This window comes from Rhea pennata, chromosome 5 (assembly GCF_028389875.1).
Source record: "Rhea pennata isolate bPtePen1 chromosome 5, bPtePen1.pri, whole genome shotgun sequence".
Taxonomy (NCBI): Eukaryota; Metazoa; Chordata; class Aves; order Rheiformes; family Rheidae; genus Rhea; species Rhea pennata.
Window position 1 is genome coordinate 27,092,711 of NC_084667.1, and position 17,814 is coordinate 27,110,524.

Genomic DNA, 17,814 nt, shown 5'->3' on the forward strand with positions numbered 1-17,814 from the left:
CAGTGCCAAAATTTATATATCAGATAACAAATATTAAGCAATTATCTTTCTCTCCTTCACTCTACAACACAGAGGGCTATCAATGAATGGGTTCATTTCCCTCTTTTTATTCTGAACAAGTCATCAAACATAAAATAGTGGTCTTTTTGGCCTGGGTTTCCTACTGATTCAGGCAAAGTGAGTGTTCAAGAAAAAAAGTGTTCGAATACCAGATTTACTGTACAAAAATTACAGAATTATGTCCTTGTTTTGTTACACTTCAGTTTTCCTACTTGGAACCAGAGGTAAATGGCATGAAAAAGAATTTATACTGCTTGCACTCCCATGCCTCTTTGTAGCCAGATGAAACAAAGCAGCACCTGGTAGTCTGGGGGTTTTCCTCCATTCCATTGAAATTTTATATATACTTTCCAAGCAAGGAAAGTTTTAATTAGATAATACATTTTTCATATTAATTGTTTTAAATTTTTTTCACTTCTTTCCCTCACAGGCTCTGATTTTTCCAGTTTAGAATGAGTATACATTTTATTAGTTTATATGGATTTCATCATACTATTTGTACTTCTATCTTATTTATATGGTATTGATTTTTAGATACATATTTTCTGCTTAAATTTGTCAGTTTAGTTTTTGCCTGATCCTCCCAATTATATTTGATGTGGCTGAGGGTGCCCATGTGTTTCACCAGTCCCTACTGCTCCCAGATGTTTATCCTGTTCACAAGGCTCACACAACTGATCTATCTGCTTAGTATGAACTTTGATGGAGATGGACTGGCCAGCTGGGGCAACCCTTACAACTTTACACAAGGTTCCTGTGCAAGGGAAGGGAAGATCATTATTTAGACAGGAATGAGGGATCAATTCTGGCTCGAAAATAGGAATGGTAAACACAAACTAGGGAAATTCTGTAAACATTTTGCCGTACTATCACTGTCTCACACGTAACAATTGTGAAAATGGCTCCAAAAGGGAACCAAAAGGCTCCTACAACCAAGAACTATCAGCTCACTTTCTAATTTTATTAGAACTAAAAATAAGGCAGTATCCATTAGCACCGAATCAATGCTGGTGTCATCCACTACTTAAGTAACCTCGTTTGAGAAAAGCTCCCTTCCAGCATATGTTAATATACTTCCATCAGGGTACAGCCCAGCACGGAAATCAACATCTCCAGCCAACAGCACCTTCAAACGTACAGTTGAGCTGTGAGATAGCATCTGCCAGTCCATAGCTCTAGGAATCCGGGAAAACCTGTGTGCGCTTGGATATGGTTGATTATTGCACAAACACCCTTTCTTCTCTATAACCATCACATAGGCATCTTTCCTACGGCAGACAACCCTACACACCCTCATCTGGCTTGCTCCTACAAAAGCTGGTTTCTAACTTTTTCTCCTTTTCTCCCACCTTTTCTATCCTGATGGGAAACTGTGTGTTTTCTCTTTCCTGGCGCATCTGTCTTCACTCATTTCCACTTAGAAGTGCTGCCTCCCCCGCACTTAGACCACTAGGTAAGATAGCACACCTTTGCAGCTACCCCTGTCTGCCACCAGAGAGCACTAACCCCTGACAAACTGAATTGTAATAGAAGAACTGAGAAAATGGATGATTACATTAGAAAGCATGGACAGTTATTATTAATTTATTAAAATAGTGCAACTTCTTAAGATGGCATTCTCCATCGTCGTTTAAGTGCCAGAACTAATGAAATAGCCTTTCCCCATACCTACTGTATTAAGCAGCCTTTTATGTGAATGTAACTATCAATGCACTACCCCTCAGAATTAAATACTTATCCTCACTCATCCTAGTTAAGAATAGTTTAAAGAAATTAATGGAATTATATCCAGGGAAACATAATGAGAGGGAATAATCATGCCTCAGTCATAGTCAGTTAATAGATTTTATATATAAATCTGTCCTAATTAAGGTATTTAAGAATTTCTCCAGCAGGGTGGAAGAGGCAGATTCTCTCAGCTCCTGATATATACCAAAATCATTTTTTTTTCTTGTGATCTTTCTTGTGGTTTCTTTAGATTCTGCTAAGAAGGCTTTGATGGCAGCCATAAACTGGGAAATCCAGTTATTGGAGTGTAACTGCAGGGCTACAGAACTAAAACATATGCATGGGTTTGAAAAGAGTTACAGACTTCTGTTAAGTTTAACTCAATTTCTAGTAGATTTTTCAAAACCTTTGTTACTCACACACAAGAAACAAAACTGGTAGTCCTGTCTTGTGCTTGCTTTCTCTAGCAGTCAGTACCCTACAGAGGTGTGCTGTTTAGCTGAGACCACCCCCATGTAGTTTCCTTGCCTTAGGGAAGAGTGTAAACCAGGATGTTGATTTTAGCTCTACTGTTGTAAATCTGTAGTAACTAGGGCCAATAAAAAGGCAGATTATAGCCTGTAAAATCATCTGTTTGTTTAAGTGTCATAGTGTCATATTCTTTTTGCCAGGGGCACTTATCAAAAATAGCACATAAACTGAAAAGTGATGATGTAGAAAAAAATGCAGTGAACAATTACGAGCTTTTACTTACTAAAGAAAACTTTTTACTTCCTTTGAAAATGGTTTGCATTCTGTCACCTCATTACACTGGAACTGCTTATGGCACTCTCTCTTCATTATCATTTCCTGCAGGTTTTAGGACTGTACAGCTGTACTGAAATAGAATCAGTTCTCTCAATACGCAAATTGAAATGCCCATCCCATCAACAAGCATTGTGCTGTATGTCTTAGGTGCCTGATCCTGGGGTGGTATTCAAGTAGCTATGTTTAGCCATAACAACTCTGTATAGCACGAGAGGAGAGTCAGATGTCAAACAGTTGCTGAGTAAAATGAACAAACAGTTTAGGAAGCCCAGACTGAATCTCCAGGCAGTTATAATCTCCCTTGGGCTTTCTCTCCGATCAGTGGCTATTACCTTCTTTACTTTACAGTAGCAACTTTAGTAGCATAATACTTCCTCTGCCATTCCCTGTCTTCTGCTTCATTCCTCACTCATTCATCATATCTGCCATTGCATAAAGGTTGCTGGTTAGTGTTATTGGGAGAGGCTGAATTCCCTTCAGTCACAATCATTGGTCTTGGATCACTCACGTTCCAGACAAGTATTTAAACTTTAGTTGATGCTATTACCTGATAGCATCGGGAAACAGATACTGCACTTCCTTTCTGGTCTACATTTTAAAAATGACCGTGGAAGTTTCAAGATTATGTAAAAACTCAATAGGCTTTGAGTATCATGTTGGACTTAGGCATGTAACTTCCATCTGAGTCCCACTTTAGCTTTTTAGGCCTGTTTAGTATCTAGCTCTATTGGTCTCCAAATGATTAATCTCTTTTCAAATTATTGCTTATATTCTAAAGAGCTAATTCAAAGACAGAGAAAGAAACTGATCAGCTCTACAACTGGAAAGTCTCAAAGACCTTTAACCAGTTGATGAGAACACTAACAAAGTTTTGCGAGGCAGCAACATTAGCTTCTGCGGTGTAGTTTATGTCCCCTGAAATCTCACAGTAAAGTAAACATCTGTGTGGCTGCTTAGCTACCAAAGGAAAATAGAGACTGAAAAGGAGATCCACTGCTCTCCTTTTGTTACATCTACACCTATTTCAAAACTGTGCTCAGTCAGATTTGAATACTTACTGTAACTCTGAATATATATACTGAAAGAGTGATTAAGCAAATTACACCTTAGAGGAAACAAATGAAGCCCAAACTGTGTTTTAAAGGAAAGAGGCATACATATACGTATATATTCAACAACAGAAGGTACCTGCTTCTTCTATGAGAAAAGCTCTATGCCTTTTGAAAGAAGCATGATCCTGGATCGCTTAAGCATATTGTGAAACCACAGTATGAGACAACAGCTGCTTAAACTCTGAATATACAAGAAACCTAAAAGCCGGTTATTGCATGTACTCAGCTCATGTGTGCCTGCTAGGGGCACAAGGCCTTCACAGCTCTTTCTGGGACAGCAGATTTCTGTCCTGTCTCTAACGTTGGTCAGTGTGTAATTTACACTAACCAATACAACAAACCATGAGTCTGTCCAATACAGAGATTTGCAAAAGCATCTTTGGCATTGTAGATACTTATAGCTTTAGATATGGTCAACTTTACTGTTGCACACGCAGGGTGGAGCTGGGAAGGGCAAGCATTTAATTAGAAGGCAAAACCCAGCCTTGGCCACTGAAATCCTTGCTATTCCTGGCTCTTACTGAACACTGGCTTCGAACTGCATCTTCTGTGGGCATAAAAGCTTTTATCCTGTATTATAAAGCTGTGATAAAATTAAAGGCTTGGAAAATTAAGCTTTTAAAGCAATCATTCTGACCCAGTGAATTGTATGTACTTTCAAGTTCTTAAATGCTTCTTCCCTTGACATGCCATTTCTGTACTCTTTGTTCCCACTACCCGTATCTTCAGATTAAAACCCAAGCTAAACATTTTAGACTGTGGAAAGCAACCAAGTATGTTTTTAGTCTTGCCTTTGACTAAAAATACAATTCTAGAAGCAGTTACACGACACGAAGAATTAAGGTCTAATACTACACGTAGCCCTGAACACAACTCCAACACTTTGAATAACTTTGACTCACTGTACTTGATTAACTTCATACTTGAGAAATCCCATCATGACACAGCTGTCGTGCATCAGTTGCCCAACAGAACTGCAAATCAGCTTCTTGCATGAAGTTGTTTTTTAGTCAGTAAAAGGTGAATATGCAAAGCTGATCTGCAAAAAGGCCTCAGGGTCTGCCCTGAAATGATGTTAACAAACAAAAGGTATGTGAAATAAATGGAAAAAAGTATTGGAAACTACCCCTAACTATTGAAGAAAATGATGATAAAGCAAGGCTGCTTCACACATGCAAAGTGTGTCATCAGGGCAGCTAATAGGAAATTCCTGCACTGCCTGATGCCTGCACAAATTAGCCCTCTGAGCACTCGAGGAGACCTGTGCACTGCGCCCGTCATCCTCACAGCCTGGTCAAAAGCAAGCGCAAATTGGCCCTCAATAAAGAAAAAAAGAGAAACCTGGAAAGCAAATATTACTCTGTCCCACTTCCTTTAACTTCTTCCTTTCGCTCTTAGGTCTGTTATTGTAATAACTCAAGCCCGAAGGCAGACCCCCCCTTTCCCTTTCCGTGTCCCGCTAGCACTGCCGGGGGGCTGGTTGCTCTTTCACACCTCTCAGGGCAGGCAATGTTCACACTCATTGCTGGAACTGCCGTTCTGCGAAACAGCCCTGCTCCGAACGCTTCTTCCGCTTGTTTTCTGTAGCTTTGTCAGTAGTCTCCGCACAAATTTAACGACTTTAACAGCGTCCTTACCCAGGGACTGCATCAACCAAGATGTCTGTCTCCGGGACTTTAGACAACGTGAAACTGCAGAGAGACTGATCATCTCGGCATCGCTCTGCTTTGGGGCAACGTTTCAGGCAAGAAAGACACGGAAAGCGGGCGAGAGCGGAGCACAGAACCGCTCGGTGCCCGCAGCGGGGCGGGCAGGCCGCAGGCGGCAGGTCCCGGTCCCGGTCCCGGTCCCGGTCCCGCCCAGGGCCCCGCGGCTCCCCGGGCCCTCGGCGGCGCCGCGCCCCGCCACAGCCGTTGCCGGCGGCGGAGGGCCGCCACCCCGCCCCCGCCCATCAGCGGGGCGCTGCCCCCGGCTCGCGGCCAAGCGCAACGGCACCCGCCCCCCCCCCCCCCCCCCCCCCTTCCCGCCGCGCCAACGGCCGCGCCGCGCTCCCCCCAAGCACCCCCGCGCGGGGCGGGCGGGGCAGGGCAGGGCGGGGCGGCGGCGCCCCCCGCCGCCGGGGCGGGCAGTGCGCATGCCCGAGCGGCTGCCCAGCGGCGACGCCGGTGCCGCGCCGCGCCGCGCGGCCCCTCGCTCGCCCCGCCGCGCCGCGCCGCGCCGCTTAAGGAGGGGTCGCTGCGCCGGGGCCGCCGCCGCCATGAGCCGCCTGGGAAGGAAGGCGGGCGAGACCCTCATAGAGATGGCGCTGGCCGCAGACGGTAGGTGCCGCCAGGGGCGGCAGGGCGCGGCGCCGCCGCGGGAGCGCGGAGCGGGGCGCGACGGGGCTTCCCGGCACCGTGTCTCCGGGAGGGCCCCGGCCGCGGCGGCGGGCGGGGAGGGAGCCGGCACCTGCGGTCCGCCGGCGGCGGATACCGAGGGGCCGGGGAGGGGTCTGTAGCGCGCCGCCGCCGGGGCGAGCGGCCGCGCTGCGGGCCGGCCTCGGCCTCCTCCGCCGGCGCCGCCCTCCATGCGGCTCCGTGGGCGCCGGGCCGGGCCGGGCGGCGCCGCTGGAGGGTTGTGTCGCGCTCTGCTTTCTGCCGCAGTCGCGTTAGTTCGGCTCATGTCAGTATCTAATGTGATTATTTATAATTAACGTGGCGACGCTGTGGTTTCCTCAGACGAGATTGTGTAAATGCCCTGTGTCTGTATCCGGTCCGTAGCTTGCCTGGCAACACGAGCAACAGTCGGATGTGAGATTGTGCATAGGCGTTTTCAGAAAGATCCCTCAGTATTTAGATAAAAAGAGAGAGAAGAACATCGAGCTGGGAAAGCCGCTTTGGGAGCGGTACTTTGACATTAGTCCTAGAAGTAAAGACTAAGGGAGGGAAGGATCACTGGCAGCATCTGGAGTGACTTCTTGGCTTTACAGGCCCCTGATTTTCCCTCACAAGCCTGACACTTGTTTATTTTGGAAAAATACATATTGCTGTTTTAAATCCTCTGAGCAGTACTGTAAAGTCGTGTTGCTTTAGAGAAATAAGACTGCAGATAACACCTGTGGAAATTATCTGAAGGAAACTGTTCTGCAGTGACCAGCTAGTCAAGAGGCAGGAGGTCACAGCTAGTGTCAGACAGGCAGTTGCCGTCTCTGTGCAAGCATCTTGGACTTGGCAGCCTTGCTCAGGAACTGAAGCAGATGGGATATTACAGCTCTTGGCCAGCGGTGCATTTCCAAAGCCTTGTGGGGAGATCTGAGTCATTGCCCTTCCCACTGCACGTAAGCACGGAAACGTACTTAAAATTGTCTCGTTTATAAGCAGTGGTTGTTTTTTGTGAAGTAGCTTGAGACTAAGTTTTCATCATGATTAATAGGAAACTAAATATTTGTAATATATACAGTAACCACTTAGGGAACAGTGTTGGAAAGTCAGGTTTGTAAACATGATTCCCTAGCATTCAGTTTTCCTGTGTATATCTTGTGGTTCAATAGTCATAACCCTTGAATATAAGGAGATTTGAGGGGTTTTAGTGAACATGGATGACTTACTCGAATTTACAGTACTGTAACACAGTACTGTCTGTGCAAAATCTTGTACCGGTTCCTTTTATTTTTTTTTTCCTGAAATGGAAATTGGACTGTAGTGAATAGAGTGTTAATTTGTTGTTCAAAAATTTTTTTAGGGTAGAAAAGTCTTTGATAAAATAAATAATTTTCCATCAGTAGTGGTCTATGAAAGTTAACAATAGGCATATAAGATCTCCACTAGGACTTCTAGTGGATCTAAACATGTGCTTTGTGCTGTTGAGAAAAACAGAGTCTCTTAAGGAAAATCTGAGCTGTAGATGGTGCAGAAGGAGGATCTATGTGAGTCAGTAGGAGTGAAGCAGAAGAAAAGACAACTGCTGCATATTTCCCTTAAAGACATGTTTGTATTTGGTGGGTGAATGTACATTTAATTCTATTTTACTACTGCATTTCATTATTGAATGCTGAAGAATAAGTTATGGGAATGAAAAACTACCTACCAGCAGCAGAAAGTTCAGCCTTTGCAGTGTGTGTGTGGAGGCCATATGCCAAGCCTTCTACCTTGAAGGAAGCCTTCTTGCTTCCCGTTGAATTACAGCAGCATGAGGTAATAGCTTCCGTTTGCATGTGTGTGATTTGTGTTTTGTTGAATATGTGATAGTTACCTAATAAAAACTAAGAAAAATGAACTTGCAAAATTTGAATGTAAATATCACAGGAGGAAGGCCATAATATGTGATTAGGAGTGTTTCCTTAGGTCTGTGCTATCTTTCAGTTTCGTGGGTGTGTGGGGTTTTTTTTGCATGAAACATTAATACTACAGTAGCTGTGTTGTGGAATATGTCCCAAGGCTGTGAATGTTCTGGAAAATAGTGATTAGCTCGGTGTCATGTTTTGAAATGGACTACCTTTATATTGGGGATTCTTTCTGCAAAACTCCCCAAAGTATGGTTTGATCTCAGAATATTGTAGCAGATGATAAGAGATTATACAACACTTGCCTTTGGTAGCAGGATACTGCATCCAGCTGTGGATCATGTTTCTAAGACTTACCTTGATTACTGTAATTTCAAATGCTTATGTCATTTGACATCTTGCTCATCTTTTCTCATCTGAGAAAGTAGGTAGCAAAATGTCAAAAAGAGCTGATGTGGTGACTTCTGAACAGCGTTTATTCCAGTTTATTGCATTCTAGTAATGTATCGGCATTCTGGGCCAAATTTTAGTATCACTTAATGATGTTACTGTACATAATTGGAACTGTTATGATTAATAACAATAATAACTAAATATGGGGCACTGTTCAAAACCACATCTGTCTTTAATTACTGAAGAAATGTACTTAATTTCTGATCCATTTGTAGAAATGGACCTATCATGTAGAATTGGATATCATGTTCCCACAGGGCTAAACTGGAAGACTTACTAATCAGAAAACAATTTGAAAGACTATTCCTAGATAATGAAATAAAAACTCCAATAAATGTAGAGCTATTCAGAATATAAAAGGTAGATGAGAAGATGTTCCATTAGATCAAACAACATGTAACTCCTGAACAGAATTTCTTTACTGGCTGAGATATGTCACTGTCTGGGCACACTTTATGTACTTGCTGGTTATCCAAAAGGTAAACCTTATTTTAACAGAAAACTGTGGTTTGTGGTAGGAAAGTGTGTTTTCTGGAACAGATTCCTACAACTAGAATAATACTGCTTTATATCTCTGCCATGTATATGCTGTGGTGCTTTTAATGAAAAACTGAAAACTTCTACCACGTTCCACTACAGTTCTTAAATATGAATTCTCTCCAAAGATTATGTCAATAAAAAAGGCCCTAGACAGGTAACTGAGACCTATAATACTTCTCTTTTAAATGAGAACCCTGAAGTTGTGAAATTAGTCACCTTTACATACTCTCTCCGCAGCCCAGTGACTGACAAACTAGAACAGCTCCAAAGAGGAAATTTAAGTGTTTCACACATGCTTAATCCCACATAATTGCTATTGGGTTGGTGTTTAGGCCACTCTTTTGAGAGCTGGGAAATACAGCTGAATCCCTCAGGTAGAGGAAGGAGTGGAACAACCATCTCTCACAGCTCAAGTGAATGCTGTCTAGCCTGTGTGGTTAAAAAGGGTTTTACAATCTCACCTTTTGCTCATAAATTGAAAGAAAAAAACTCTGCCACTGTTTCTCCTTCGCACCAGTTCTTAAAGAAAGGGCTCTGTTCCAACCTTCAAACAAAGATTTCAGATTGTGAATTTTTTCATATTAGACTTTAAAAAGTATACATGGATCACATGTTCACTAACAGTATAATATAAGCACCTCATTATTTTGTCTTGTTTGTTCTGCACAGGTCTTCTGGTACAGTCAGAACCATTCTCCTCTAGTTATTGGTGACAACAGGTAGAGACCATGGAGTTAGATATTCCCAGTGCACTTTTTTAGGAGGTGAGGATATTTTTCCGTAAAGTGCAGTTTAAAACTGGAAATCCTGGGTGATCTCCTCCTCCTTAGCAGGCTGCCAAGGATAAATATGAAACTGGGCCTTTGGCAAGGTGACAGAACTCAGCAGGCCCTGTGGGTAAGGCTCAGGATCCCAGTGACTGGTCTTTAATTTTCTGAGCTGGCCTTAAATTACAAAGGGCTATGTGGTTTTGTTATTCAAAGGGATTTTCTTAGCTATTGGCTAGGAAATCAGAAAGCCTATATTTGCCAGATTTGTAGTGTGCTAGAAATACATCGTGCTGATGAGTGATGACTAGCAGATGCACGTTTTTGAGGCCATTGACAAGCTGGATACCTTTTATCTTTTTTGTAATTTATTTGTACCTCCTCCACGTGTCATTCTGAAAAATGATGGCACCTGAAGGGTGTAAATACCAACTTCAGTGCTCACAGTAAATTGTAACACACTCTGTTTTCCAGTGTAGAGAAGACTTGCAATATCTTGCAAGACTTTAGGTTATTGCCTAAACCACATTAAAATTTCATTCTAGTTATATGTTACTCTGCTTGTGGTTTTTTGCTAAGAACAAATCATTCATTTTTTTTTAAAAAACCCAGTGCCCTCTAATTAAAATGGGAGGTTTTATGATTCTTTAAAAAGAAGGCAGCAGAGTAAATCTCAGATTCTGAGTTTAAACTACCCATTTACTGCAGTAGAGATTAAAAGTGAGTTGTTAAAAAAAAAAAAAAAAGTATGAAAATTTGGTTAGTACTCTGTAAGGTGATAACATTCACTAATTTCTCCTTTCTGACATGCTACTCTAGATGATGTTTTAGCATGTAGGAACCATTCTTATTGTCTTTTATAAATAGTAAATGAGACTTCTTATTGCTAAGAATAGATTTCTCTCTCATGTATTCATCTCTTAATACTAGTTTTTCTTCATTTACTTCCAATATATTGATAAATTCCTGTTCTCTGGAGTCACCCATTTAATCATAAAGCACCTGTTATAAATTAATGTCTGTGAAGCAGATGAATGCATTCAGTTTTAATTTGATTCTGATTTTTGGAGGTTGAGATACACACACAAAATTCATGTGGTATTAAAAAACAGCTGTACTTAATGTAAACAGTGTTTTTAGCAAGTATATAACTTGTTCATATGTGCTCAAAGTTTCTAACTAAAACAGGTTTGTATGTGGGCTTTAACACCTTTAGATGAGAAATACAAGATTGCTCAGCTTTCTGTAGCAAGTTTTATTTATTGCTACATATTTGGAATATAACGTTTTCTTTGTATAAATGAGTCAAAATGAAAATTCAGAGGACAGGATTTTCTCAGGTGATTGAGAACTGTTATGTCTATGCAAAATGTGAGATTAGTATTTGCTTCCAAAGAAGTCTGTTATTTTTGTGTGTTAGTATCCTAAGCATAGAAAAGAAGTTGCACTGGTGGTTTTGTATCTGTTAATCTGAAGATGTATCCCTCTTTCATTAATTACTGCACATTTAAATTAGCTGCACACTTAAATTAGCAGCATCTGTTTTTTCTTTTATTTTTTAGTCAGTTTTCCTAAATTTCTTGGTATGTGGTAGATCTTGTCTTGTTCATGTGTACATGTAGGGGATTTAAAAAAAATAAATGTGCAGCTAGCTGGGTATGACTTACTAACTTCAGTATGATTATTTCTTAAAGTGAGTCATAAAGTACTTTTAGAAGGTTCCTACTACACTATCTTGTTTTTATTGAAAACTTAATGTTTTAATTGCTAAGGAATAGATGTAAATTTTCAGGAGCAGCAATGTGTCTAAACCACCGCTTCAAGAATCTTAAGATTGAATGTTTGGTTGAGGAGTGCAGACACTGTTCTTGCAGTGATCCCAGGAGATGTAGTAACTCTACTGATAAGCAGTAACGTGTACTGGCCCAGGAGCCAGCGTACTAGGTGGGTCCTCAATTTCCTCAGGCAGCCTAGTCATCCAGGGCAGGAATTTAGTCAGTTGTATCGTGGTTCCCTCCCAGTCTCAGGAATCCCAGGAAGCAGCAGCAGGGAAGTGCACATTATGTGAGCTGGGAGGTTATGGTCAATAGGTATGTAAGCATAGTTAATAAGTCATCTTAAATTATTTTTTATCTTAGATATGCAAGCACTTAAAATATTTTTTTTTAAGATTACTTTGAATGAGTAGCTTTATTCTGGAGAGGTGTTTGTTGAGTATGCATTTTAATATTAGTGACTCAGTGCTGAATTGAACTCCTAGATTAAAGATAGGAATCAGTAAGTCTCAGTTGAAAAATACAAACAGCAATCCCATAATGATAATACTTTTTTCCACTACTTGGTAATGATGAATATTAGGAAATATTGTAGTTTGAAGCAGCTACTTTGTAACAGGTAGACTATGTATTTGAATTTATTTAGTTTTGTTTCACCTGAAATATCAAAACATTGCTGGGGAGGGGAGCATATAAACTGATATGCCAAAGGTATCTCATGAATGCAGAACACCTGACAAGTCCACAGGGTTTTATTCCAGCTAATTTTTGTTGACTGAAAGGGACATTACTGCTAGGTCTGAAAAAATCGTGGAAATATATAGAAGCAGTGTTTTGGAAATAATACTGAAAACAATAATGGTACTAGTAATAATGTAGTCTTGTAAGCAATAAACAACTTGTTAGTTCCTGCCTTAGAACTCTGACTCTGACTTTTTTTCCTTTGCGATAGATCTACAAAAGGTCCTAAGTGTGTAAGTGTAGAAGACTTGTTCTTTTTAGCAGCAAAATCAGAAGTTCTATTTTTAAAATACTGGTAGAAGCATACCTACTATTTACCAGTATGTTTCTCAATGTGGCTATCAGTAATGCTTTAGTGTCACATGCCTTGTCTTCTGAATTGACTGGGCATTTTAACTGCATTGTTTATTTCATGCTCTGATATTAATTTTGTCCATTATCAGTGCTCCTGATTAAAGGTTATTGAGCCATAGAGAGTATGTACCCTTACTGCCATGTTTAAGGTGTTTGTTTTGGAAGGGAGAGACTTAGGAGATGTGACTGTTCCAGCGGGTGTTTAAGCCATTTATGAATACTGAGTGAAAGTGCTTTGCTTTTCCCTGCCAGGGAGGGGGAAGGATGATGCAAGACACTTCTGCCCTCGGTGTTTTGGCTTGCTGGCTTACTTGGCTTTCTGCTCGTTTGCTGTTTTCTGCAAATCCAGTTCTAAGTACCAGATTGCATGTATTTTCTAGGCCCTGTCTCAAAGCTCAGACCTCTGCTTTGGTAGAAGAGGGTAAAAAATTGCTGGAGAAAGTGTGAGGATTCATTAAAAAATAGAGGACAAGTGGAAGAGAAGGAGGCTTCTCAAAAATCTGGCATCATTGTGCCAGAGGGAGGCATAAACGTTTTAGGGACTCAATGCAAGGAGTGAGATGCAGCCATGAGAATTTTTAGCTGATTTGTCAACTGTGCTCTAACTTGGTGTGTATGAGTCAGGGCACCAGAAGCTGAAAGAAAGGGAAACTTTAAACTTAAGTTGCTCTAAACTATGCCAGACTACAGTAACTACACATCAGCTGCTCAGCGCCTGACTGTATTTTGAGTACAGCATCGTTAGCCATGCTTTCTTCCTTCTATCAGCCACTGTACCCCCAGCTCTCTCTGAGGATGGTGGAATGGCACAGATCATGGTCCAGGGAAATTGCCAGTTGGGTGCTGTTAAAGATGTTAGTCTTACTGCTTGGTCTGGATGTGGAATTAAAATCCTGTTATTTCTTTTTCCACATGGCAAAGCTGATACTTTGGAGGAAAACTGGTTCATGCAGTTAGAACAGACTTACTAGTCCAGCATGCCCAATCGCTGCATTACACAAGAAGCCTTGTTTTTCGTACTTGTTACAGAAATTGTAAGACTGCAGTAGTAAAGGTACCTTTATTATATGGAATAAATTAGATGTATTCCAAAAGATCAGATCAGGTATGATTATCTTCACTAGGCTTCCATTCTGAATGTTGATTTCTCTGAACTGTTTTGGATTACTGTTGCTCTCATCTTCCAGGTCTATAATTGAAAGACATAAGATCTGTAATACTTGTGAGTGACATATTGAATGTTTATAAATAGGTTGCCCTAAAGTAGGGTATAGTTTGGGGCAGTAAAGGTTAATAATACTAGAAAGTTACAGGGCATGTGAAGTTCAGTCTTTGCCGATAATGTGCAACTCCCAAGACTCCTATATTTAAGGAATTACAAATAGACTGTAAGGCTGTTGGAGATCATGGCTACACTGGGAAAGAGGTGTTTTTTTTTTTTCCTTTTTTTCCCTCCCTGATATGACATGTGCAAGCCCATGAGAGGGCAGTAACTTGAAACAAAATTATTTATACTTGAAGCTACTTGAATGGATTTTGATAGTTCTGATCATTGTTCTGTGCTTAAATTTGGGGAAAAAATTCAAGGAGTGACTGCAACTTCTGTTCAAATTAAAAGTGCATTGATAGGCCATTTATGTTGAGTGGATGTCCTCATTCATTCTTCTTTGGTGTACAGACATCTTCAGGTGATCTTACATACAGTAAAGTATGTAGTGTTGAAGAGCAAGGCAGTTCCCTTAACTGTGATGGTTTTATCAAAATATTGTTGTACTCTCTTTAGATATGAAGATGTAATGTCTTGAAGTATTTTTTTAAGTTTTTTCTTGGCTAGTGGAAACTTCTGCAGCCCTCGCTGTTGCTGATATGGGCAAGTGACATGCTTGTTTATGTTGCTGAATATGGTGCCTTATGGTACCTGGACAGAAAGGTGGATGTTGCTGTTTCAAGGGGAAGCTGCACAATGCTTTTTGTGTAGGTCATAATCCTTGGTTTTAATGCTTGTTCGTCTGTTGGGATATAGTGGCCTTATGGTGAAAGGAGAGAGGAGATTTATTCACTGGGTTAATGTTCGAAGTGGCTTTTGCTTCAAAAGACTCTTGGTTTTTACTGAAATGTTTTTTTTCTTTAAAGATGACATTGTGACTCTCACCAAGTTCAAGCCATGGCAGTCAGAAGGTATTGTACTAACCAGCTTTCCTCCTCTTGTGTATGTCATCTGTTAGTTTCTGTTTGCTGAGAGCCTCCGGGAATCTGGCTTTAGCTTGGGTCCTTGATACCACATACAATCAAGGTTTTGTGCAGTGTGATTTAAAGTCAATTCTACTTATCAATGGGCTGCGCTCATAGTTAAGAACTTAACAGGCATCTTCATTCCTAGTGCGGTATGTGTTGTGGTTCTGTGTTGTGGTTCCTTTACACCTTCGCACATGACACGGACATGCATTTCTCATTTTCCTGCTGTTCAGGAACATGTTCATATGCTTTTCAAGGAGTGAATGTTTTGAGTATGTTGTACATACAACATACATACGTTGTACGTTTATCATATGTTTTGCTTTCTCTTTTTTGTTGTCCTGTGTGCTTTACTTGGATTGTTCTCTTATTTGCCTAGATCAGAGGCGCCAGGAAAGCAATAATGGATTTCTTTTCACAAGTTACATAACTAATCAACTTTCTTATTGAAAGAGCATAAAGAAGTAAAACTCTGAATTGTGTTTGTTTTTGAAGTTAAGCTTTCACAGCTATAGGAATGGTAATCCAGCAAATACAGAAATGAAGGCTGCTGTTCTAGGCTGCAGAGTCTTCTCAGCAGCATAGGCAAAATTGAATTCTGCTGCCCCGGAAGTGAAGTGTCAGGCTGCTGCTGTCGCAGAGTTATGTGACAACTTTTGGTGAAGATCCCCAGAACTTGAGCTTATGGCTCCTGGGCCTGGGCTTGCTATCCTCTTTAAAGCAGCAGCATGTAACCAGCTTTCCAGCAGTATAGGGCATCTAGTGGATATTGAGCATGAACAGTATGCTCTTTCTTTCATCAGCCAGCAGTCTGCTGTCCTAGGCAACTGCCTAGTTTGCTTATGTTCAGAGCCAGCCTTGTCTGAAGGTACAGCCTCTTGTAGGAATGTTACTGCATGAACAGTTTCTGAAGTAAATTAATTTGGATATTTTGATAGTCATTTTCAAGTAGACTTCCATGTTCTTACTGCGATACGCTCCCATTACGTGCATTCGTTTATCTTGAGTATTGAATGTTTGTGCTTTGGGGAGGTGAACTGAGTTCAGTTCCATGCTGCAGCTTTTTCTTTAAACCTTTTCAGTGTTTGGTGTTCTGTTTTAGAAAGAACATAGTCCCTGAAGCTGTTATGGTATCATTGGGTAGGAAGAATAACCCTAAACCAGTTACTTCTGCACTAACTTTAGGTTTGACTTAACATGAGTCTTCACACCTGTATCAGCATGTGCAAATACCTTTCTACAGGCACATAAATAGAACTTAGGTGTTCAGATTGTGAGATAACTAACACAGACCTCTACAAGTATATTTTGCTTTAACAAAATAGCGTGCAGCAACTTGTTAAATGTGTTATAATGAAGATGTTTCTGAATGCTGTATTGTATCATTGACCATTTTCTTTTCACATCAAATGGGCAGTTATAAATTAGTTAGGACTGTTATAAATTACAAGGACCATTATTCAATGTGGTTTTACCTGTAATGTTAATATTTAAGTAATTGGTGGACTAACTATTTGTGAGAAAGTCATTCCAGAAATAATACTCTTGTTAAAATCAAGGACTCTGTTTCAAACAACAGGAAGTCTGGTAATTTAAGCTGATGCTGTTATTCTTGATTCTCTCAAAGTACCTCCATTATGTCAGCATCTGTAATACGTAGGGCCCAAGTGTGACATGTGAGGGTTATACACCACTGATTTCTTAGCCACAAAGAAGGTGATTTCAATTTCTAGCAAATAACCTCAAAGATGATTGAACTTTCAGAAATCAGGCAGCAAAGTTCTCAGTGTGACCCAGGTATAGATTAACTAGTCAGATATTTGAAGCAAGGAAAAATGTTACCTTCTCAAATACCTAATGCTGACACATTTTGTTTGATTGTCAGAAATTTGTTTCTGTGACTGCAAGGATGCAACTAGCCTGCGCAGATTGAAGATACCGTGTCTCACAGCATTCTTTTTCCCTTCAAAGAGTCATTCTTTAAGACTTTATGTAGCTGAGTATTATTTTCCAGCTATTGCTTTTTGTTGTTTGTTGTATGGTTCCTTGAACTTTTACTTCATTTTCAAATATAAGAATATTTTAAAAGGAGGAATATATGCATGTGAATTTTTCTTTCAATGTTCTGTAGGAGAAGAATGCAATGGACCTCTATGTGAAACGACTTCAACAGGATCAGAAGTCCCAAGCAGCTCTGAGGTAAGGTACAGTGCACCCAGTGTTGCAGATTTGCAATGTTAAATACTAATGATAGATAGACAGGAACAATGCTGTGAAAGATGGTATTAATTCTGAAAAATGTTTCTTTTACATTCTAGTAGTTACATATTTATCCATGTACAAGTTTTCTTCCTCTAGTGTTTTTAAGGAGCAAAGCCATGAAAGCAACACTGCTACACAGTCTTACAAAAGACTTTACAAAACATCAGTACTAATAATGATAGAAAACAGCATGGGCTTAACAGTATTACTAATACTAATCTGAAGTAAGAAGCACATGATAATACAATATTTTGGCTATTGGAAAAACACAATGCTTCTGTACAAACCCAGCACTGCTTTTTACGCTGTGTTACATTACATTGCTGGCCTGATAGTGAAATTGGAGCACTCTGGCATCCCTGTGCTCTAGGAACTTTTTAAGAGTGCAGCAAGATTTATGGGAAGCTAAATGAAGGTTTGGTTATAAGAATTACCTTTTCTTACATATGCAATCCAAAAAACGTCTTCAGCCATTCATTTCTTTCAGTACATCATTGCTTAATACATGCAGTACACATATCTTATATATCTTAGCTGGAGGTGTGTTTGCCATTCAATTAAGGAATGGATATAAAAATAACATTGAAAGTATGTGGTCTTGAAATCAGTGTTTTAATTTCTTCATTATAATTTAGTATGGTTGTTATGTTTTAGAGGAAGATAGGGATAGCTATTCCATTGACATAAAGTCTCATACTGACTGTGAGCACCCATCTGAG

At 40.5% G+C, this 17,814-nt stretch overlaps 1 protein-coding gene across 5 annotated transcripts in view; it reads left to right on the forward strand.

The window, feature by feature from the left end:
• The first annotated feature begins 5,913 nt into the window (after positions 1 to 5,913).
• ANO5 (anoctamin 5) overlaps positions 5,914 to 17,814 on the forward strand; it is a 56,077-nt gene continuing 44,176 nt past the window's right edge. For all 5 annotated transcript variants that reach the window (XM_062576261.1, XM_062576262.1, XM_062576263.1 and 2 more), the window contains exons 1-2: positions 5,914 to 6,025; positions 16,965 to 17,032. In XM_062576261.1, coding sequence (XP_062432245.1) covers positions 5,965 to 6,025; positions 16,965 to 17,032 — 129 coding nt within the window. In that variant the 5' untranslated portion in view covers positions 5,914 to 5,964. The remainder of the gene's footprint in view (positions 6,026 to 16,964; positions 17,033 to 17,814) is intronic.